We start from the raw sequence: 22,493 nt of genomic DNA, 5'->3' as shown, positions 1-22,493 counted from the left end.
AGAACAGGACCAAGCAGGCTGTCCTAAAGGAAATAGAAATGTATGAACATGGAGTTTTAAACACAAATCAGCATTATTATAAGATTGTACTGCTACTGTTGCAAGGCTGGTAATAAGGACTTACTACATTTTTCTTAGTATTCACTAATTACAATGCAGTTATTCCCAGTGTATTTTCTCTGTAAATATTGCCAGAGGTATCTGTCTTGTCACTGAGAATCCTTCCTGGGCAACCTCTTCCACATCAAGTTATATATTGGAAGAGCTCTGTGCAATTATTTTAGCTCTAAACCATTCCATCTTAAAACAAGAATTTCTGAGGAGCAAATATTTCCTAAACATGAAAAATAATCCAAAAAGTTCCAAATCCAAGTACTTATGTCCAGGTAGAAACACTCAGCCCCAACATCACACTCCTATAAAAGGACAGAAGAACTTGGTCACTGTGACCGTAAGAAAATCCAGAAAAATGGGTCCTACATAGGACTAAGGCAAACAATGAAACACAAAAATAGACATTCTTGCCTCCTCTAGAAAGCCCAAGCTGCTCTGTGGGGCTGTGGATGTCCCATAAGTGACCAGAGCAGTTCTGCATGTTCTCAGCAGTGCCCCAATCCCAGAGTTACCTGCTGAATTCCAAGGCACAAGTATAAGATGCTGTCAGGGTCGTATTTTTCTCCGTTTGGTCTCCGCACCTCTTGAATAAACTGGCACAAACCAAAACTCAGCTCAGCAAATGTGCATGAGAGAATGTCCTCCTTGAGCTTCACAGGATGAACTGGGGTCAAAGAAATGATCAGAAAAATTCATTCAGCACATTAAATCTTCCCACTTTCCTTATTATTTCATGTAGGCAAAACTCCTAAATTCCTGTCTCATACATGAATTACCCTGTATGATTAAATGGTGAACTCCTTCCTATCTGTTGGCTGAGAACTGAATGATTTGGCCAATAAAACCCAGCCCAGCTGCATGTGCAATCAGTATAAATGTTACAATGAGTACTGAGGTTGCAGGAATTTGGAGTCCAGACATGTAAATGTTTGGGAGTCTGCTGAACCCAAAATGTGGGACAGCAATGGCTGCAATGAGCTCGAGGCTGATAAATGGATTTCACTCCTCCAGCTGGACTCAGGGGAGAGAGAGACTCACTCCAGAATCAGAAAAAGATCCTGAGTATTTCTAACCATGAGTTGAGTGCAGCAGATCCCACTTAAAGGAAGAGTTCAGTGGGACCATGCAGGTTTGGAAAGGGAAGCAGCACAACCAGGAATTGATTGATCAAATAATCTGCAATGAAATTACCAGGCTTGGCTGCTCCACACCTCAGAAATGCCTGTTTGGGAATAAGCAGGGAATCTTTCTGGGCACAGTTTCCTAGAAATGACTGTAATATTTACTTCTTTGGCCTCAAGAAGAAAACATAGTAACTCATGTGAATACTCCTTTTCTGGGAAATAAACCCCAGCTGTTCTCATGGAGTGACAACAAAAATTCCAAGTAAGAGATGAAAAAGCAGATCTCATCCTAACTAGAATTTTTCCCTTTGTGGGTCTTTCTTATCTAAGTCCTGTCATGCTTAGTTCTTTAAACTGCAGAAGTATTTATTATGTTCAATTCTAGTCCTAACTTAAATGCTCTGCTTGACTCTGAAAATTTGCCCACAAAACTCAGTGCAATGATGTAAGATCTGAGACCAGGGAAAAGGGGAGTTAGACATTGCCAAATCCCAGTTCTGCTGGGCTTTTGTAAAAAACAAAAAATAAAAAATTAATCATTGGAAAAATAAACAAAATTGTATTTAATTGTCATTGTTATCTATCCCCTCTGTGAGACATGAGGAGCAATAAAGTTTCAGGCAGGTTGCAGCACAGAATGGGCAGGCTTTTGAAATGTTTCTTTCCAGCTGTGAAGCCTAGAAATAAGGTGTGAAGATTTTGATGTTGGATCACACGATTTTTTTACAGCAAACAGTTCTGCTGACCAACAAATACTTTGGGCATGTGCCAGCTGCAGATAAAATGGATGGGGCCAAGTTGGTGCTGTCAACTTAGAATTATGGCCTGATAGATCTGTAATTTCATGGTTCTATAATAGCTCAGAAAAGCTCTGCAGCTGCAGAAAGCATCTGTGCTGCAAATGAAGAACTACTGCATGCAAAGGAAGGCAATGTGGAGATTTCTAGTGCTTTAAAGACTTTTTTTAAAGGAAACATATCAATTAAGAATGTAATAGCTATGATTTTTAAATGCATGGAAAGATGCAAGACAAAATTCTATAAAATCTATTCTCTACTAATGGGCATTGCAAAACTCAGTGGTATCTAATCCTAATTTCCACCTGAACAATGAATCAAGCCAAATGCTCTTCAACTAAGTATTTCTGTTTCCACTGAGAGACAAATTTACCTGAAAACTTCAGGTCCCCTTGTTCCTCCTGTGCATTTTTCCATTGGACCCAGTTTTTCCAGGCATTTACCCCATACATGTATTTTAGGGTCATCCCAGAAACAGAGCAGCCAGGGTAGGAGCCCTGCATCAAACTCCGGGGCTCCACAGCAACCACAGACTTCTTCCGTCCCTACAGGCAAGCAAAGACATCCAAACAAAGCAGCATTTCATCAGCTCCTCATCCATGGCTGGTTAGATTAGGGCACATGATGTGGTTATTTCAAAACAGAAGGGATTTGTGTTGCAGAAGTCATTCCTTACCCTTCTTTTTGGCTGGGGGAAGCCATCCCTGTGTCTCCGTCTTGCCCGTGAACGTGAATGTAAACCCGGTCCTTTACTGAGAGGGTCAAATGAGTCTGGAGTCAAATCAACACCATGAAGAGTTTAATCACATGATTTCTCAGCCCAGGTAGAAGTGTCACTGTCACTGAGATACTATGGAACACCTTACAGCTGACAATCACACCTGTGTATTCAAGTAATCCTGACATTTGACTAATTTAGCAATCTGTGCATGTGCTGTATAAAGATAGCAAATTCTCAGTAGGACATAAAAGCCCCCCAAAAAGTGGGTGTATTTATTCAGGCAAATATCTTAGCAACTACTCCACATGGATTATACCCAGGGACACAGAAGTGATGAATTCAAAGGAGGTAAGCCAGAACTTCCTGCTACTCCTGTCAGGGATTCTGCAGAGTGCTGTCTTAAAGACAGCAGTAATATTCTAAAAATAGTAATATTTTGTAGATGTGATCAACTATTGCAGCTTTAAACATCCACTGTCACTAGATGAAAATGCACAAGCAGGCTGCTGGGACAATGTTCATGCAGAAAATTGTGTGTGCTTTTATAAAACAACGAGTTTTTCTTCACATGACACCGACCTGATGGGAAATCTGCCTCCAGATCCTGTTCCACATCACCTTTGGAGAACTGCTTGAGCTCTGGATCAGGTTCTGGCAGGGCATTGGACCGTAAGGTGTAGTGATTCAACTCCTCCTCCCAGCTGTGAGGGGTGGACACTGCTTCTGATTCCAGATCTCCACTGTACGTGCTGCCCTGGTCTGCAACGAGAGGGACCACAGGGACCATGTGCTACAGGAAAGGCAGAACCAGGAGTTTGCAAGAAAAGATGCAGCAGGATCAAAATCCATTTGTAAAATAAAGAAATCTGACTGACCTTTCTCAAATATCTTGGGGTCCAGGAAGAGCTCGTGCTCAGATGTTTGAGATCCTTTAGAAAAAGAAGGAAATCTGTATCTACACGTGGCTGACAGTTTGCACAACTAATACAAAATACTTTGAACAGCAAAAACCTATCTATTAGGTCATAACATGAACACACATGCTATGCCTTCTCCTCCACTGGAGCTCTCCTAGCAGCTTTCTACCTTGGTCATGCTATTGCAGGGGAAACAGAAATCACAACTAACATAGGTTTGGGTTTGCTTTTCCTTCCATCCCTCCCTGTTATTTGAGTCATCTGTAGACCAGTAGGATATTTTGTTTATGTCTTTCCAGCTTGTTTCACTTTCATTACATGGATTGGTTGCTCTCCAACAAACTCTGACCTGCCTCACCCTCCATAAAAAGCCTGATAGGAAAATTTTCTTTCAAGGCAGCTGCTCTGTCTTCTTGATTTTGACTCTTCTAACACATCTTGTACTGATCTGGAGGTTTCTACCTCTGGTAACCTGTCCCTGTCACCACAAGTCAAATCAGCCTGTAGAATGAGGGAAAGGGAAATTCTGTGGTGAGAAGACCTTCACCTCATTGCATTTCATATCCTCTTTAAAACCACCACCTACCACCATGAGAGTGTGTTTTTTCTCTCTCTGCATCTTCTGCAATCATTTCTGCCATCTGAAGGAGATCAGCTTCAAATGGATTAATGGAAATCTTTTCCTTGTTTTCCTGAATATTTTCAATGATCTTATCAGCATTATCCGGGGTGGTTGGGATGAGCATGGGAACTGGTACCTATGGAACATGTGGAAAATATCAGAACATACTTAGGGGTGAAGGGAAACAGCAAATACACCTCAGGAGGTCACTCCCATTTAACCTTATGTATATTTTAGGACTACTAAAATGAAATTAAAAATAACTCCAGACTGGACAGCTCTGTACTCTCCCTAATTTGGTAGTTTTGTGTGATGATGTTTAACCAAATATGATGTAATAAGGAGGGAAATGGCATCAAGGACTCCAAATACCACTTGCATGAGCAGACAGAGCACCCAGTGATGCAGTGCTGGGTGTGCTGGATGTAAAACAAGCCTGCAAACCACTGCCTTCAGTGGTGAGCTGCAGCATAACTTACAGGTACTGGCATCCCCAGGGGAACTGGTGTGTACTGGGTGTAGAGGTGGAGGGGCACTGGCACAAACACTGGTACAGGAACAGGTACCACAATGATCTGGGGTTGAGCAGGTGCTTCTTCTCCTTCTGTTGTACCAAAAACAGAACAGACAAAAAATTGTTGGAAAATACCATACAACAACCTGAAAACTAGTTAAGGTTTAATTATACATTCAAAAATACTCTCTGTTACATAAATCATGTATTACTCTCTCAACTGCAGTACAGACAATTCCAACAGGGGTAGGAGATCACACACCCACCTGTCTGGCATTCTTTGTTTTGTGTGTGAGGTTTGCAGGAGGTGGCCTTAGTCTGGGTGATGGGCTTACACAATAAAGCTTTGTTTTTCAGAAGCCTGGGTGGTTTTGATGATGGCAGCTTTAGGGCATCTGTCTGGGTACTTGCCTGTTTGGAAAACACAAAGGAGGGTCGAGTCAGTATAGGTTTGAAAGATAACATAAGACTAGAGTTTGTTCTATACTAGGGGAAGCTGAACAATTTAAAACTGTATTTGCTGATAAAAATGATCATTTAAAAACTACTGCAAAATAAGCTTGCTTATTTGGTGCTTTCTGGTCTCCATCTTAATTTAATTTGATTCAACAATGATGTTGTTTAAAGCTAATTTTGCTAATAAAGCTTATTTTGTTAACAGTGCAGTGAACAAATCCGCAAGAATATTTGGTTTCTGTCGTCAAATAACTGCTATAAACTTTTGACCTTGGAATTTTACTGATGGCAGAGATATAAAGAGGAATTATGCTAAGATACTTTTGATGACTAAAAGTCTGGCTGATACAGACACCGATAAAACTGAGTAAACTAATGTGAAACCACTGAAAACAAATAAATGTACAAAAGGAACAGCAATGCTGGCAGCAGCAGTATCATTTCCTGATACACACAGACTGACTATTCATGCTTGTACTAATGTCCTGCTAACTGTAATTTTCAGTCATGCATTCAAATAATAGGATCTATTTCAAGAGGGAAAACTCATACTCTAATTCATAAGTGACACTCCAGCTAAAAGCAAAGCTGTCAGTCTTCCAGAGCCTAAAGCTACTTAAAAGCATCTCTGATTTTAGGAGAGTTGTGAGTTGTTACACCACATACCTCAAAGAGCTCAGGAATAGGGACTCTCAGAGTTATCCCCAGAAAAGTGGTGACAGGGGCTCCCCACAGCTCTGTACCACACTGCCAGGGGGTGGGGAAGGAAAATGAAGCTGCAGGAGCTTGGTCATGTCAGTCCCAGCAGCCCAGGCTGGTCCTTTTGCTATTCTATCCCATTTCTGAGCACAAAAGGCAGCCTCAAGTGCAGAAACCACACATGAATTACTTGGGAACCACAGACACCTCAAGAGCTACAATCTTAAGTTTTGCCTTAAAATATCCAATCTGTCAGTGGACACAAGGCTTTTGTACCATCTAAGTTCTATCAATTTTTAAAAAAAGCATCTGCAAGCTGGATGAATTTTTAATCCCCATAAAAAATTAGTTACAAAATGATTGTGCCAAATTCTTGGATAATTTACTTGTTATTGATACAATCTGAAAACTGAAAAAAGTCTTGTAAAACTTACATCTCCTATTGTTTTTGCTGTCACAGTAGGGACTGCACCTGTGAAGGAAAAAAAAACCCCATAAAATAACATGTCTACTTATCATCAAGAACAACAATCCATATTCTGCCAAGGTCAAGAAAAAGAATTCCAATTAAAACTCATTCCCTGATGTATGTACATAAATTTAAGTCATTATTTATCCCTAGATAAAGGAAGGACAAAAGCAATCATCTGCAGCGATGTGAAGCATAATGAAGAAGTGGCCGTTGTTCTCAGTAAAATCCCTGAGCAAATATAAATGTTCAGGAATAGAGATGTAAAAGTACAGGCATGGTATTCAGCTGCCTTACCCTGTAAAACATTGTTGGAGTTAACAGTAGGCTGGGCAGCTGGGGTGCTTGCAAGGGACACCACGTTTGCTATGACAGGGGTTGAGTCCTTTCTTAAAGAAGGAGGGCCTGAGGAGGAGGCTGGTGCCATGGAAAGGTTTGCTGGACACAGTGGACAGAAGAAAATGAGAATAAGCAGTAAGATAATTGAGAAAAAAAGCATTTCTGAAACAACACCCACCCTTCAGATCTGTCTCCAGGTGGAAGAGGCTGCTGTGTGAGAAGGGGATGTAGGTGTCGAGTTGCAGCATTTCAGTTTAAACAGGAGCTACTTCCACAAGCAAATCAAGCAAGAAGGGAAAAGAGCACCCACCAATGTCAGCAGCAGATTGCACCAAATTCAAACAATGTGCACCATGGCCTAAAAACTGCCAGTTAATATTTATTGGGTTTGGGTATCCTACTCTTGCAGCCACTCAGTGGGAAATTATGCCCCTCTTTAAGATCAGTGATATTCCTGCTTTTTCTTTCCCTTTTCCTTCCTATCTTTGAGGGCCTTTCATCTCTTTGTGTCTCTACAGAAATTCATAGTTCCTGTTCCTGTGGGCTTCATTCCTACCCTTACTCCCATTCCACCTGCTCAAGGAAACAGCTACAGCACTTGTACACTTTGGGATTGATAATTCCCAAGAATAAACACTTTATGACACAAAATGGGAAGTCTTCATATGCCTACAGACTGCACAGAAGTGGCTGGTTTAAGTGCATATATAGGAGTCTGTATTTAAAACCACTAAGTCTATTAATTTCACCACTTGATTGTTAAAAGAATATTAACATTCTACCATATCTTCTTGGTGTTATGAAGACGAGCTAGATATTTAACATGTCTGCACTAAATATCAGCAGAGTTTACCCCAATGAAGCAGGTTTTTGTTTCATGAAAGTGACTGAAAGCAAGTGTTTTTGCTTCATCTTCTTTAAAATTTGTTTGGTACACAAAGCACTTGCATTTCACACCTACAGAAGTTTGAAATGGTCTCAAGTAAGAGTGATCTAAACCAGAGCCCACTCAGCAGCAACAGAAAAGCTCCCCAGGAGAAGACAGATCTTAAAGAGTTCACTGAAGTGAATTTGCAGATAAACATCCATCTCACTACCCCACACATCAAAAGGCAACACCATCCCCAGGCTGCTTTACCTGTGTTGTTTGGGACTGGAGGGTCAGGAGCACCTTGCTGTTTACAGAACAACAGAATACAAAGCAGATTGCAAAAATGCTTCATCTCCCCTTGCCATTTGATGGACTCGTTGAGTTTACCTTGTCTCTTACAACCATCACACTTTGCCATCTAGGAAAACAGAGTGAGGGAGAAATTGAATACATTTGGAAACACCAACAAGGGGTACAGGTATAAAATCCTAGAGGATGTGAGAATATAGCTTACCTGGTAAAACAAAACAGTGAATTTAGACATGCACTCCTCTGAGCAAAATTCTTCTGTTTTCCCCCCAAAGTGATTCTGGACCAGTTTGGGGGAGGTTTGTAAACAGTAACTGCACATTTTACAGTGGTTTCCCCAGCGCTTGGACAAGTCGTGTTTATAGAGCAGTTTACAAACTAAAAGAAAACAGCAAAAATATTCTTTAATTCTCTAATTCCTGTACTAAGTGATGTCTCTAATAATTCATTGAAACATACCATTAAAATGTAAACTGTGAACAGGGTTCTGTGTTCCTAAACCCAAAAAAGAGATTCCTAACTTAAAAATGTTAGATTTCTTTTAGTATTACTGATAATTTTTAGGCAAAACACTTGTGACTTGATTTCTTTGAGGCAGGGTTTTGCCCTTTCTTACCTTCACTACAGAATGTTTTATCTATGCCTGAGACTCTCACTGTCTCCTTGATAATTTTCTCAAACCTGCAGTATTCACACAAAGCCATCATATTGCCCTTCTTCTTATATTCATCACAGCAGGTCTTCCCACAGAACTGGAACATTTTACCCTGCAACACAGCCAGAATGTTTTGGTTTCAGTGTTTGAATGAGTCACATCCCAGATAATACATTTAAATTGTTAATAGAAACGCAGAAGAGTATTTATACCCTTAGAAATCAGCAACAGAGCACTGGCAGATGAGTCTCCCTATTTAGTTTTATAATAAAGCAAAATTTCTTGCAGAAAGCCCTCACCAATGGTCTTTGTCCTTGGATTAAAAGGTACAAGAGGACAGGGATGTGTTTATTTAGACAGGCAATTGTTTGGTTTGGGATTTTTTTCTGGAGTTCTTTTTTTTCTGGTTTTAAGACCATAGAGATAGTATCAGTATTAATTTGATATTGGTTAAACCAAATGAGTTTCAAAACCCTTCATAGCAGGTCTGTGCAAGCAACAAAGCAGTACTGACAGACCAATGCACATAAACTACGATTTTTTGAGTTTTGGTTCTGAAAAAAGAGCTTTGAAAGCCCTGATCTTTATTACCTTGTAGTCAAGTAGTTCTGGTTTGGTGGCAAATGATCTGTTACAGTGCTGACACTTGATTTTCACAACAGAACGGGTAAAGGTGACCTGCTGGCACTGGGCAGCCAACCTCTGGAGCCCTGCTGCAGCTGGGCTGCTCGTGGAGCTGGGGGACACAGTTGAGGTGGTGCCAGTGCCTGAGACTGTCCCCGAGGAGATGCTGACAATGACCTGGCCCTGAGACAGGGGCACCACCGAGGAGTTCAGTCCTGTAGGCTTGTTGAACAGATTCTGTGGGAAAGCAAAGAAATAGGCTTTACTTTACAGGGTTCCATCTTACACCTGGGTATTTCCACCATCAATTTAGCATTCTGTTAATTCAGCTAAGAAGAAATCCTAGATGTCACACCTGAAAAGCTACTACACAATTGTAGCTGCAAAAATTTCGTATGCTCCCATCTGACATAGCCAAGTGATACTGAGGGTTTGCTGAGGTTTTACAGCTGTTGCACTGAACTTGAACACCTGAGGGTGAAACAGAGAAGAAAAAGTGATTTATGCAACATCAAGTTGTATTGCAGCTAATTTTGCACAGTGCATACAAAAACAGAGTCTGAGTGATGAGCCAAGGCACAGACAGAAGCCCACGATGATGTTTCCACAGATTCAGAAGCAGACACTGCAGCTGCTGTGCCTGTTGCTTGCCAGAAATTTAATTAATCTCCCAGTATCCCTAGGATGTCAGTAAGCATTTTTCTATTTTTACATGAAAAATAGCTGAGAATGTTTGCCTAGCTCTATGCAACATTGGGCAGAGGTAATAAAGCTGATCACCCCAGGGAACAGGGGCCAGGAGAGTCCCAGCAGTGGGATGGCACATGTCCACACAAGAGGTTTGTCTAGCTGGAAAATCCACCAGCTGCACTTGCAAGACCAAAATAAAACAGATTTAAGATTGGTTATCATGTGGAGTTCCCTAAAACCAAAACTGAAATAGCTATACTATCACTGCTGCATTTATCTACAATAGAATGCCCTTTCATTCCCATCTCAGCACTTAAAAAATCACTTCCCACCCACCCAAAAAAGAATATCAGCCTTAACTTTCAAGACAAATAAAGCTGGGATATGAGCCACAGGAAATGAAGTTTCTATAGAAGTAAAAGGAGAAGCTTACCTGAAGAAGTGATCATTTTTACTCTGTATGCTGACAAACAGTTAACAGAACAAAACAGTTCCGTCTTCCCCAAGTTATTTGTGCCCTCCACCATCTCAGCTGAAGACCTCAGAGATTTACACAGTGTGCAGGGTGTAATTTTAGCTGACTTCTGTGGAAACAGGGAAATTGCTTAATCATTTGAAACTTGGCATTTTTTATTAACCCGGAAATTGTCGCTAACATTTACAATATTTGTAAAACGTGCTGGTGTGCTTGAAACAGAGCTTGTTTTCTAGCTGTGTTATTTATGGTGCAGATTCATTGATCTGAGCTGTGGTTTGAGCACCTTCCCAGGCCACTTTAACCAGTACCAGGCTGTCTGGGTACTGCAAAAACTCCTACAGGTACTGCCACAGATCAGCACCTTGTACCAGACAACTTCCAACATCTTGCTGAGGGGATTGACATTTTGCTTATGGTTTTTAATGCATCAGCTCTGTAGATAAAAAATATTCCCACTGAAGAGATGAGAAAACAAGGAACAGGGAGAAGCAGGTCCCCTGATGGTGTTTGACAGCAAAATGGGAAAGAGATCCTTATTCTAGTAATAATCACAGTTTTCAGTGTGCGGTCTACAAAGTTCTTTTGAAGAGAGACACAGGAAAAAGCCTGATTTTCATAGACACATTTTCTGTGTTTAAGGTTTTTTTAAGGTCTTTAAATTTGGAAAAAACTTTGAGAATTAGTGCACCAGATTATTTTAATATGACAGCCTTAAAAATGCACTTTGTTCTATTACCAGCTATTCCAGCTCTTCACAGGACAGAACAGAACACAAGCTTTTAGGGATTTTAAAACACCCACAAACCTCCAGAAATTATCAGAATGTACCTGACAATTGAGCTGAATACTGTTTAAAAATCAATTAAAAATAGATATGACTTAACCTTATAAGCTTTGAACATACTGTATTTTCAAGAGAATTATCACATATGGGGTTTTGATGTGTGACATAAAAGCAGCATGAAAATGTTTCCAGCTTATTTAATTTTATCTCCAGATTTGTTTCAGAGGACAACTAATTCTGAAGGCAATTTTCTGGATGAAATACATTTACCATAATTTTTTTTTTCAATTCATTAGGCCTTTCTTGACCTAAGTGGCCTGGATAATGGGACAGCAGAGTCAAGTCATGAAATGAAGTTCCATTCTTTTATCAGAGGGCAATTTTTTCCTAAAGTAATTGCTTTAGAATAAATAATTCAAGAATAATTGAGCTATTATAATAAATTAAGGTTCCCTTAAATGCTCAGGTCTTCAATAATAAAAAATAAATATGAAAAGTTTAAAAGTTAAAATCATAATTATCGACTAATTATTACTTTTCCTTTCCATTTAATTCAAGGGCTACAATTTAATAAAGAATACTCTTTAAGGAGCATCTCAAGGCTGAAAACAGCCACAGGAGGCTGCTGCTGAGTGGTCCCACTGTGTCTTCTCCCACACTGGAATTGTCTGGTAGCTGGTCCAGTAGTGACAAAAAACCAGAGCAACACATGTGGGCAAAGATTAAGCAGCAAATTATCATCCCTGGATGTGTTCAAAACCCACTCTGACCTGTGACACTTTGTGATATGGTTTAGTGGGCATTGGGTATTTGGTTGAAGGATGGACTTGATGATCTTGGAGGGCTTTTCCAACCTTAATGATTCTGTTATTCTTGAAAAAATAGTTGAAAAAAATTCTTGAAAAAGCAGTTACCTTAAACCAATATAGTAACTGAAATAATCAAACAGTAAATTGGGTGTTAAAACACTTAAAATCTAATAAAAATTAGATGGATTCTATTTCTAGTATTTTGTCCAAATACAGAAATCATGGAATCCCAGAATGTTTTGGGTTGGAAGGGACCTTAAAGCCCATCCTGTTCCACTCCCTGCCATGGACAGGGACACTTTTCACTACCCCAGGTTGCTCCAAGCCCTGTCCAACCTGAGTTTGGACACTTCCAGGGATGGAGCAGCTTCTCAGGGCAGACTGTTCCAGGGTCTGCCAACCCTCACAGAGAAGGATTTCTTCCCAATGTCCATCTAAGCCTGGAATTTCTTCCCAATGTCCATCTAAGCCTGGAATTTCTTCCCAATGTCCATCTAGGCCTGCCCTCTGGCAGTGGGAATCCATTCCCCCTTGTCCCATCACATATACCTGCTTGTAACCTGTCACACAGATGGAACTGCAGAATTTTTTGGACTGTCCCTCTATCTGCAGGACGTGACACTGGCCAGAGCCACTGTAGCAGTATCCCCCACAATATTCACAGCAGTTCATGGTCAGGTTGTTGGCTGAGCGGAACTGGGAGAAACAGGCGTCGCTGCAGAGCTTGTGCACCACGTTCTGGTAATTCACCTCATGCCTGATCTGCAAGAAAAGGAACATACAGCAAGGACAGGAAGAATATGTCTGGTCATCTCTGAGCCAGCTGTGCTGAGCTAAAGAAATTTAAACATGGAAAATGGAAATTACCACTGCATTCTTCTGGCACATGCTGCACTTGCTGGAAATGCTGTTGGTGTGGATAGTGACAATGGGTTTCCTTTTCAGTTCATATGTGGACAGACAAGACTGGCTGCAGAAATCCTTACTGAAGTCTGTGTTGTCAAACTGGGCAGTGATTACGTCCTTTGGATTTAGAATTTCTCTGTGGAAAAAGAAAAACAAACACAGAGATAAAGGATTAATGGGGGTTTCATGTCAACTTGCTGTTCTTGATTATTCTGGAGACTAAACATTCTCCAGGAGAGGATGGATCCATTTAATTGAAACCTTGAATACATTAACTCACCCATGTTTTAGTTTATTTTAGGGATTCATAAATCTGTTTTTCTTTAGAAGAAATAATGCATAAAATACTTTTTGAAAATGTACTCTTGTTAGTAATTTTGAGAGTGAAATGACATTTTGAAATGGCAGGCAGATGCTGGACCTTTTGAAACACAGTTTTTCATATTTGGCTCATTTAAATATAAAAAAAGAGAAGATGCATTCTGCACCACAGAGGCTTTTAAATCTATGTGTGTGTAAAACCCAATTAAGGAAATGGAACTGCAAGCAGACAGACCAATTAACAAAGAACAGCATCAGCCACCAATTTTTGAAGGGAAGCATAAGAGGAGCAGCACTACCAACACAGCAAGGGGCACAAGAACAGAACTGAAGCCTTTCATTATCTGCTTGAATATCAATTATTAGTAGAACAAATGAAAGCACTGTCCTACTTTGAGCAGCTTGAGCAGGTTTTCTTGGTAGAAGCTGGTGGGCGAGAAGCTGGAATGGTGTATCCAGTGAGGCACAGTGTGGAGCAGAAGAGCTGGGTTGAGCCTTTCCTCTGGTAGGCAGTTTGCCCCTTCTGCAGGATTTTTTTACAGCCAGAACAGGAAACCCGAACAGCTGTGCTTGGAACTGAGGGTAGCATTTTACTCATGCCAGAGGATGCCACAGCAGGCTGGAAACCTGATGACAGCTGTGGAACTAAAAAAAAAACCACACAGAGAAAACACAGAGTCAGTGTCACAGATCCAGTACAAAGAACTCACTGGTGTGTAGGGGCAGGCACAAGGCTCATAGCTTTATTTGGGTTGTCAGGGTCTAGGGGAGAATCAAATAGCAGATGAACTCTCCACAAATACATGCCCTGTGCTGGTTTTCTGCATAGCAGATTTTTGTAACTACTCTGAAGATGGAGAATGCACTTTCAACATCCCTTTCATGGAATCATAGAATGGTTTGGGTGGGAAGGGAATTTATAGTTCATGCCATTCAACCCCTTGGCAGGAGCAGGAACACCTTCCACTACCCCAAGTTGCTCCAAGCCCCAGTGTCCAACCTGGCCTTGGACATTCCCAGGGATCCAGGGGCAGACACAGCTGCTCTGGGCAACCTATGCCAGGTTCTCTCTACTTGCACAGGGGAACAATTGTTTTCTAAGATCTAATCTAAATCAGCCCTCCTTCAGCTTAAGACTATTTAACACATTCAGTTCTCCTATGCATTTCACATTCAATTTTCCTATGCCTCAAAACCACTATTATTTTTAATCTCAATTTCATTCTCTCTAAACCAAACTAGTTCTTCATTCCTACTGGGATCAGACACAGCGAATGAAATGCAGAGTGACCTGCAAGACTATTTGCAAAGGTGACACATTTTACAGATTTAAATGAAATTATTCTTGCCTATTCCTTACCAAGAGGATTGCCACTGACTGAAAATACAGCACTGATTTTCAGCTCCCCTTCCTGAGATTTTGGCTGTTGGCCGTACTCCTAAAACAAAGGAAAAGGAAAAGGAGAACAAATACACACATGTAATAACAGGTTACATGATTCCCTTCTTTCACAATGCTGCATTGAACCTCAGGGAGGAGTGGGTGTCCTAAGCCTGCTCCAAAGGCTGGGTGACAAGTGAGCAGCACACACAGCTCCTTCTCAGAGCTCCACAGCAAACCACACCTGAGGGGGCACAAATGCACAGGTGGGGCTGCCTGCTGCATCCCCCTCTCCAGCTGCACTCCAAGACAGCTCAGAATTCAGCCAAAGCTTAAGGAAATCTCTGCTTCCCATTCCAACTTTCCAGCTGGAAGTGCTTTTGCCTTGCCCCTGTTCTGGGAAAGAAGTTTTATCTTCACATAAAGGAGGATAGCAATGAAATAGAGCTGGGACCTCGTAGGGGAGAGTTCTGTTTTAACCAGGAGTTAGGACCTTGGAGCAGCCTAAGGTGAAGCTTTACAGCAGACCAAGGCTGGACCATCACAGTCCCAGCTCCAGCATGAGGGGAATCACCTCACATTTGGTACAGGATGAGAAAATCCCTGGACAGCTGCTGCTGGAATAGCTGACATGCTAGAAATGACTGGCTGAGTCCCCAGCAGCTATTCCCACTGCCAGCACACTTCCTGCCCCTGCTCTCCCCAGAAATCTGAGCCAGAAAGCAGCTTGGAACACTCCACATGGAAATCTTAATAGGCTGAATAACATAATCTCTTGGAACTCCAGAGATGATAAGATTTAGCCTACTTCCAGTCGTTTGGGAGCAGTGAGGCATGATGTCATGTTATGACTGAGCTAAATTCACAGTTGCTGCCTGGCTGCCAGGGAAACCAACTCAGAATCACTAAGCAAAAGGAAGCTCTCCCTTCCCAGTGGCAGTGAGAGGCTCCCCCAGCTTCTGCCAGCTCCCAAAATCCCACAACAACCTCCACTGAGCACGTGCCCAAACTGAGCACTCCTCTCACTCCTGTGGGAAAACTGGAAGTTTCTATGCTAGACAAGCAAAGTATTTCTCAGCATGTTTCCCAGGAGACAGGCAGTGGTATTCCTTGACCATGTCAACCATCAGACTCAAACAATCAAATCTCACGTTGAGAAGCTCAAAGCTGGGTATGGGCATGCTGTGATGAGATTCTTAAGCACCATTTTTATTATTATTATTATTATTGAAAAATTAATCATTTGCAGACATACAGTTTTTTAAGCACTTTAACTGTAATTGTATCATTAGTCAAGAGCAGGAAAAGAAATGGAGGCAAATCCTGACATCAACTGTGCATGATCAAGCAGTTTCACAGCAGCTTAACAGTGCTGAAAGCCAAAAACTTTCAGCTCCAACTATTGGTTACAGCAAGGAATGCTCTTATCTTTCAGGAAATATTAAAAAAAAATCCATAAAATCCCCCCCATAGAAATTCCAATCTAAAGCAAAACAAAATGAACTCGGTTCTCCTACTTTTCCAGTATCAGGCAGAGTTGATAATCACAGGATTTTACTCCAGGAAGGAATTTTTTGAACCATACGATATTTGACATTTAAATTCTTCAAGTCTTCATTTTTACTTATTAATATGATCTTTGATAACCACAGACATCTCGCCTTGCATTCCACACAAATCCACACAGCAGATGCCATCTTGGGAGGACAAAAGAAGAGACAGATTTAACTAATCTACACGTGGTTTGACATTCTACAGGTTCAAGGAAAAATAAACCCAAACAATCCCACAGAGACTGAACAAATCAGAAGGACAGTAAAATCTGAAGTTGCAAATATTTTACTTATTAAATTGAGAGTATTATGGGAAAAGAAGAAAAAGTGCTGGGAAGACAGGCCCAGAGAGCAGAGGAGGTTCAGCAGAAGGACAAAGACTGATGCTAAAAACTAACACCTACACAGGAACACCAACACTCATGTGTTGGTGCAAAGGGATGCATCATTTTGGGAAGTTTTGCACACCTTTCACATATAAAATCTGACATGTAACCCAGATCTGAGCAGTGAGGAGACAGGAATTGCAGCACAGCTCATTCCCCTGGTGTCACACAGCAAACCAGGGGCACAGAGATTGGCTGGAGCTCAGCAACCCTGGCCCCAGCACTGCTCAATCCACAAGTCAGACCTTCTCCAGATTGCAATTGCTGAGTTTTACCTGTATCACCACAAAAAGTGTCAGTCTTGAATAAGAAAGTCACTTAAACACATACTTAAATTGACTTCACTGATGTGTAAGTACTTAAATATTTTGCTAAGTCCTTTAAGTGCTAATTTAAAACAGGAACAAACTACTGTGTTTGCAAAGGCAGCTTTTAAGAAGGAAGTAGCAGCAATAGCTGCTTTAATTAATATCTCTAATTATGAGCACTCATAAGTTATTTAACAAAATGTGATTTACAGGTTATTTCCTAGTTAGGTAAAGTGTCTATGTTGCCACAGATTTAGTTACAGAAGTTTTAGAGCACTTGGCTTTGTTTCTAACTGAAAAGAAAAACATTTTCAGAGACAAGGTAACAAGACATCAAAAAGTTGAGGGGGGGTGGGTAATTTTTTCATAGTAGTGTAAGAGGGAAAAATCCTTCAACTAAACTATATTCTTCAAGTTAAATTTAGGCCAACAAACCAAATAAATGGCTGAATTTTTGTTCAGCTTAAGCGGTCAGCTGTCAGACCAAAATGAGAAATGCAATGGGAAACTTACCTCAGAATTACCAGGTTCATCTTTAATTTTGTCTAATAGTCCCTGCTGTGGGGCCATAGCTTTAGCATATTCGTCATCCAAAGGCTCCTTCTTAATTCTAATATTTGGTGCAAAGGAATTCCCCAGCTCTTGTCCAATAGATTCCTTACTAGAAAATAGGTAGCTAGACTCCTGAAACAATAATATGAAAAAGAATTCACCCTCCTGCATCTGCCATGAGGAGTTGGGCTGCTGCCAAGGGGAGTTTGTGTTGCAGACCAAGAGATTTGGGTCCTGCCAAGGTGGGAGAAATGCTGGGCAGCAGCTGCTGCCTCAACCTCCCTGCAGCCCCCTCTCTCATCCCACCCCCAATGCTTTCCACTCCTCTGGCCCAAGCAGAAGACACCCAGCTCTGTAAGTTGGTTGTTTGGGAGTGTCTCCTGTGGATACAGCTGTTCCCTGGCTCATGTGGAAAAAAAGCAGCAGGTCAGGTGGATGCATCCAGCTGTAGGTTCGGCTCACTGGTCACTCCAATCATGCTGAACAGGAAAGTGGCTACCAAAAGAATCCTCAATCCAAAGAGAGGCTCAGGAAAATTTTACAAAATTATATGTACTGTTTAAGTAGCAAAGATGTCTAAGAGTCAGAAGATCAGTTTCCTTAACACTCAAATTTACACTCAAATACAAAATACGTATTTTGAATTATTCCAGCATATTGCTGCACTTGCAAAAGTGGTTGAAAGATCTATAGCTTACCCTGAAGTTAGTTTCTGGAGTTTGTGGCGCTAACTGCGTCCGTAATGTTTCTTCTACTTGATTATGAACTGAGGAAAACATATACATTAAATAGAAATGAATACAGGTTCCAATGCATTTCCTTTAAAACTATCAGAGTCTCATCCTGCTCCCCAACCCCAGTGTCTGACAGCACCTCACCACTATTAAACTACTCCCTTTCTCCTCCCTGTAGGGAAGGTGGTAATCCCTAAAGAGAATTGACTCTTTTTTAATTATTCTATTGGATCATTATTTTCCCATTCCAGCAAAACAGTTGCAAACTTCCGATGCAAATTCTTCACTCAGAATTTTCCACACCTCAGCAGGTTTTGAACTCCCCTGTTTTGACATTTAAATCAGAAAATACTTTTCAGAGCAACATCTTCCAGCTTTTCCTTTGCTGTTCTGTTCTTTTGCCTTTTCCCCTCTTCTCAGGAAATAGCATCTTCTGCTTTTTTAGAACATATCATTTAAAAACTTTGGATTTGCCTAGATGCTGGATGCTCCCAAGAGCATTTATCATTCTGGTTTCAACTACTGACTACTTTACCTGATCTTTTAACTGTAGGTGTTTACAACTTTCTGAAATACATCCTATGTACAGAAACATTCTTCCCTTGACTTCTAACTGAAGGTACAAGTAGAGATACATCTGTCAATTTATTTCACAAGATATTTTTATTGCTTCTCTATCATTGGTGCCACCTGGAAGCACTGATTTGAAGATGCTGTTGCTGAACATTGAAAGTTTAAACCTCAGAACTAGAAGCTGTGAATGTGAACAAGCAGCCAGGAGTGCCTCACGTGCTGGCTCACCCTCCCTCTGCTGAATAAGATTAAACCATGTGGTCCTGCTTGGTTATTCTTAACTCCTTCATTCACTGCTCTGCTGTAACTTTCAGAGCTTGAGAAGACAAAAATAAGTGTGTGGGCAGCAAGATTATGGAGACTGTCAAATGAGAAAGGGATTTTAGGCATCTTTGGTTCTTTCCATGTTGGCTGGATGAAGTCCAAGACACAAGTATTTGAGGAAGAAGGGGAGCAGTCTCCCAGGAAAAGCAGATTTCAAGCTATGTTCTGGCTTAGTTCCTGCAGACACTAACTCCTTTCTAGCAAGCCTTTCCCTGATACTATCAAATCCACACTGCTTTAAATGCCTAGGCACTAGTGAAGAATTGGTGCTTTGCTCAAAAAATCTTTAGTGGCCATCAGCTTAACCTAAACTTCATCACCTTTTCTTTTAAGAAGCTCCATGGTCTATAAAAAACAGTGAGAAAAACCAAAAGGAAGCTTGAATTGTCACCTAGCTTGGTTTAGGAAACCACAACAACAAAGGTTATGTTGAGGCTCTGTAACAAGCAGTGGAGGATGAGGCCTCCCTGACACTGCCAAGCCCTTTGCAAATCCTCCTCCTAAGACAGAGTTCATTGGATTGCAGGATTCTTCATAAAATGCTCCCCTACACACAGCTCTGCCTGTTCTCTTCAACAAGGTGATGTTTTTAATAATTATCCCTACTGCTGATTTCTTTCTAATTCTTTCTTCCTCTTTGCTGGGCAGCCAGGTCTATGATGGCAACAGTTACCTGCTTTGTCAAGAAAACTGCTTTTCAATCTAGAATCCATATCTTTAGGGATTTTTTCCAACCGTTTTTCACGTTCTTGAAAATGTCCTTCTCTATTCTTGTCCTTTGCTGAAAAAGTCTCTTTGCCATTATCTCGTGTTCTGCTAAAATCTTTTCGAAGTGATTTAAATACGGGGCCCTGCTCAAAGGGGGAAGTGAGATCCTTCTGGATTGCATTCTGAACCTGAATTTCTTTTTCACTGTCCAGTTCATGATCTGGAACTCTCTTGCCCTCTTCCAGATGATCTTCATCATGAATTGCTGAAGAAAGAGCGTCTTTTGGAGTGAAATTCTGATCATCTTCGTTGTCACTCCCAACAACAGGTATGCCTGCAAGATCCCCAGAGTTCAGAAAATAATCATGATCATCACCCTGCAGTGAGTTCTCAGGTCCTGCTCTGTTCAGTACTCCGTAAGACAAGCTGTCCAGGGCAGGTGTTAAGTTGTGCTCAGCGTCCTCAGACATCTCTGCATCCAGAATTTCACCACCTAGGGAGAAAAAAATCCCAGTGAACTGTCAGAAAATTGACCAATTTCATGTGTAATGAAGGAGAAGTGTGAGTGTCCTAATCTGGCTGATGCTGCAATTTCTTGAATATTCTCAGCCTTTTCATGCCAACAGAACTGTGAAAACATTGCTGACATAGGGATGGTTCAGTTGCCCTCACCACTCTGAAGCAGAAGCTGAACTGAGTAAAACTAACCCAAGAAAGAAAAAATATTAATTTCCATTCACCTCACTTGTAGCACTTGTGGAGAAGGCAATGCAGGAGGGAATGAGCAGGAAGGGCTGGGATGAGGGCAAGACAGTCTTGTTCAGCAGCAATGACACTTCCAAGAAAGGCTTTGTGAAACTATGACATTAGAGAATAAATAGAAATACTTACATTTCTCTGTAATATCAAATACCGCATCAGATTTATCTTCAAACTGTAAAAAAGGAAAGCACTGTGTCATTGTCTTGGTCAGCTGCCATGTACTTTGCTAAAAAGTATCTGATCAAAACCAAGCAGAAGGATCACAATTCCTCCTCCTCCTTCCTTCTTTGCCTCAAGCAAATTTTTATGAATTAAGACAGTTACATCACTGAGAAGCCACACTAACCCTAATGAGCTCAGAATACATAGAAAAGGCACACAAGGAAAATTTAGAAATAGTGTTGCTTCCCAGAGGAGAGAGGAAAGGGAATGTCAATATTCTCTACTACCTGGGATACCATTACCAGGTCAAGGCCACCGATTCTGCCCTGATACTCCACGAGCCTTCGTTCCCTCTGAACATCAAAAATAAAAACCAGGAGCATGGCAGCTCCCACTGCCATGGGCAGCACAGGCCCAAGGGTTTCACCTCTCTTACAGGGAATTTTCCCCTTTCCAGGAACAGGGAAATGCAATGTTTAACTTCCCAACACAGAGAGTGTCAGTGTGAGCATAAGCACAGAAGACCCAGATGCTGAGTGAGTGCTGCACAAACATCTGTCTGCATTAAACATCCTCTCTGACAGATGTTGAAGTTGTTGGCATGCTTGGATGGTGCCTGGAGAAGGATAATTAAAGTTTTCTTCAGAATGTCCAACTCATTAGCAGCCTTCTTTTCTGCCCAAGAGATAACAGTAATTCATTTAAGCCCTCTCTCCTTTCTCTGCCTTGCCAGCTCTACACTTCTTTCCTGCTAGATCCTGCTCACACTGCAATTCTTAAGCCATCTTAGGGAAAGTAATGGGATTTGATAGCAAAGGGATGAGCCTTAATTTCATTTAACTCAAGTCATTTAGTTGATAAATCCAGTATTTCTCAGGGCTGTGATGGGAGCTATCAGTTTGGTAGCAGGCAGCTCTAGGAAAGGATGACAACAGACTGTCCCAGAGGTCATTTGATGGCAAAATGTCCCTTTCCAATACCACTTGAAGGTCTGCAAAGACAAAGTAGCTCCTTCAGCTTAACTGGACACACATGGAACAGTGAGGACATGTCCAGCATGGCATCAAGTCAGTTGGATACTGCACCAGAACTTTCTAGATTCTCTGAGCAGACACTTGAGGCTGGAAAAGTAAAAGAGAACCAAACCAAACCAAACCAAAGGATACAGTTCCACAAGGCTGATGCAAGTCTTCTCATGTAATTATCTACAGGGAAAGAGTAAGGAAATACCTCCCAGGAAGGTTTGCAAGGCCTGAGCTCTGCTCCTGCTGTAATGATCTCAGGAGTGTCTGGAAGATGGAAGTTGAATGTTGATCTAGAAGCCCATTAAGAGTCAACTAAATTGACCCAGGTGTAAAACTAATCCCCATAAATACTGGATATACTAAGTGCTCCTAGAAGCTGCTGAGGACAGGGACAGCAGGGGTGGGTTACTTTTACAGAAGAACATGGAGAGGAACTTGTTGCCATTTGATAATAATATCAGAGCATGAAGTTTTAGGAGGCAAAAACAATAGCCCAGATCCTTGACTCTACACTGACCTTTTTTTGATCCTTTTTTGCTTCCTGTCAGGAATTCTCTATCCTCTCCAAAAATGTCACAACAGATTTTGATGGTAGGATGAAGGGAATTTTCAGTTGAGCTTATCCTTTTCTCAGGGTAGATTTGTATCAAAGTAGTTCTTTAACTCTTTTGAGATCCAAAGTACCTGGGGAAAATATTCCAGGTCCTACACAACCCTGGCTGCCTTACACACCCAAACCCTAAGTATTCCTTCTGCTGGTGGTTACAAATCTTTTGCCAACAGCTGACAAGCCCAGGAATGCTTGT

The 22,493-nt window shown here is 41.2% G+C and overlaps 1 protein-coding gene across 5 annotated transcripts in view; it reads right to left on the bottom strand.

Moving 5' to 3' along the window:
* The window catches only part of LOC129130119 (zinc finger MYM-type protein 4), a 38,941-nt gene that overhangs the window by 6,638 nt on the left and 9,810 nt on the right, over nucleotides 1-22,493 (bottom strand). The window contains exons 2-25 of one of the 5 annotated variants that reach the window (XM_054648363.2): nucleotides 20,630-20,672; nucleotides 19,704-20,231; nucleotides 18,098-18,165; nucleotides 17,361-17,531; nucleotides 14,580-14,658; nucleotides 13,612-13,864; nucleotides 12,860-13,034; nucleotides 12,542-12,754; nucleotides 10,355-10,505; nucleotides 9,587-9,702; nucleotides 9,199-9,468; nucleotides 8,569-8,719; nucleotides 8,158-8,330; nucleotides 7,911-8,061; nucleotides 6,731-6,871; nucleotides 6,399-6,436; nucleotides 5,076-5,220; nucleotides 4,775-4,899; nucleotides 4,260-4,431; nucleotides 3,632-3,685; nucleotides 3,336-3,515; nucleotides 2,712-2,806; nucleotides 2,409-2,580; nucleotides 627-778 (exon numbers count right to left, since the gene is read on the bottom strand). In XM_054648363.2, coding sequence (XP_054504338.1) covers nucleotides 627-778; nucleotides 2,409-2,580; nucleotides 2,712-2,806; nucleotides 3,336-3,515; nucleotides 3,632-3,685; nucleotides 4,260-4,431; nucleotides 4,775-4,899; nucleotides 5,076-5,220; nucleotides 6,399-6,436; nucleotides 6,731-6,871; nucleotides 7,911-8,061; nucleotides 8,158-8,330; nucleotides 8,569-8,719; nucleotides 9,199-9,468; nucleotides 9,587-9,702; nucleotides 10,355-10,505; nucleotides 12,542-12,754; nucleotides 12,860-13,034; nucleotides 13,612-13,864; nucleotides 14,580-14,658; nucleotides 17,361-17,531; nucleotides 18,098-18,165; nucleotides 19,704-20,231; nucleotides 20,630-20,672 — 3,816 coding nt within the window. The remainder of the gene's footprint in view (nucleotides 1-626; nucleotides 779-2,408; nucleotides 2,581-2,711; nucleotides 2,807-3,335; nucleotides 3,516-3,631; nucleotides 3,686-4,259; nucleotides 4,432-4,774; nucleotides 4,900-5,075; nucleotides 5,221-6,398; nucleotides 6,437-6,730; nucleotides 6,872-7,910; nucleotides 8,062-8,157; nucleotides 8,331-8,568; nucleotides 8,720-9,198; nucleotides 9,469-9,586; nucleotides 9,703-10,354; nucleotides 10,506-12,541; nucleotides 12,755-12,859; nucleotides 13,035-13,611; nucleotides 13,865-14,579; nucleotides 14,659-17,360; nucleotides 17,532-18,097; nucleotides 18,166-19,703; nucleotides 20,232-20,629; nucleotides 20,673-22,493) is intronic. The other 4 variants (XM_077189772.1, XM_077189774.1, XM_077189773.1 and 1 more) reach the window with 4 other exon arrangements.

This window comes from Agelaius phoeniceus, chromosome 22, assembly GCF_051311805.1.
Source record: "Agelaius phoeniceus isolate bAgePho1 chromosome 22, bAgePho1.hap1, whole genome shotgun sequence".
Lineage (NCBI taxonomy): Eukaryota > Metazoa > Chordata > Aves > Passeriformes > Icteridae > Agelaius > Agelaius phoeniceus.
Note: the sequence above shows the minus strand (reverse complement) of the source record. Positions and strands in the feature narration are given on the sequence as shown.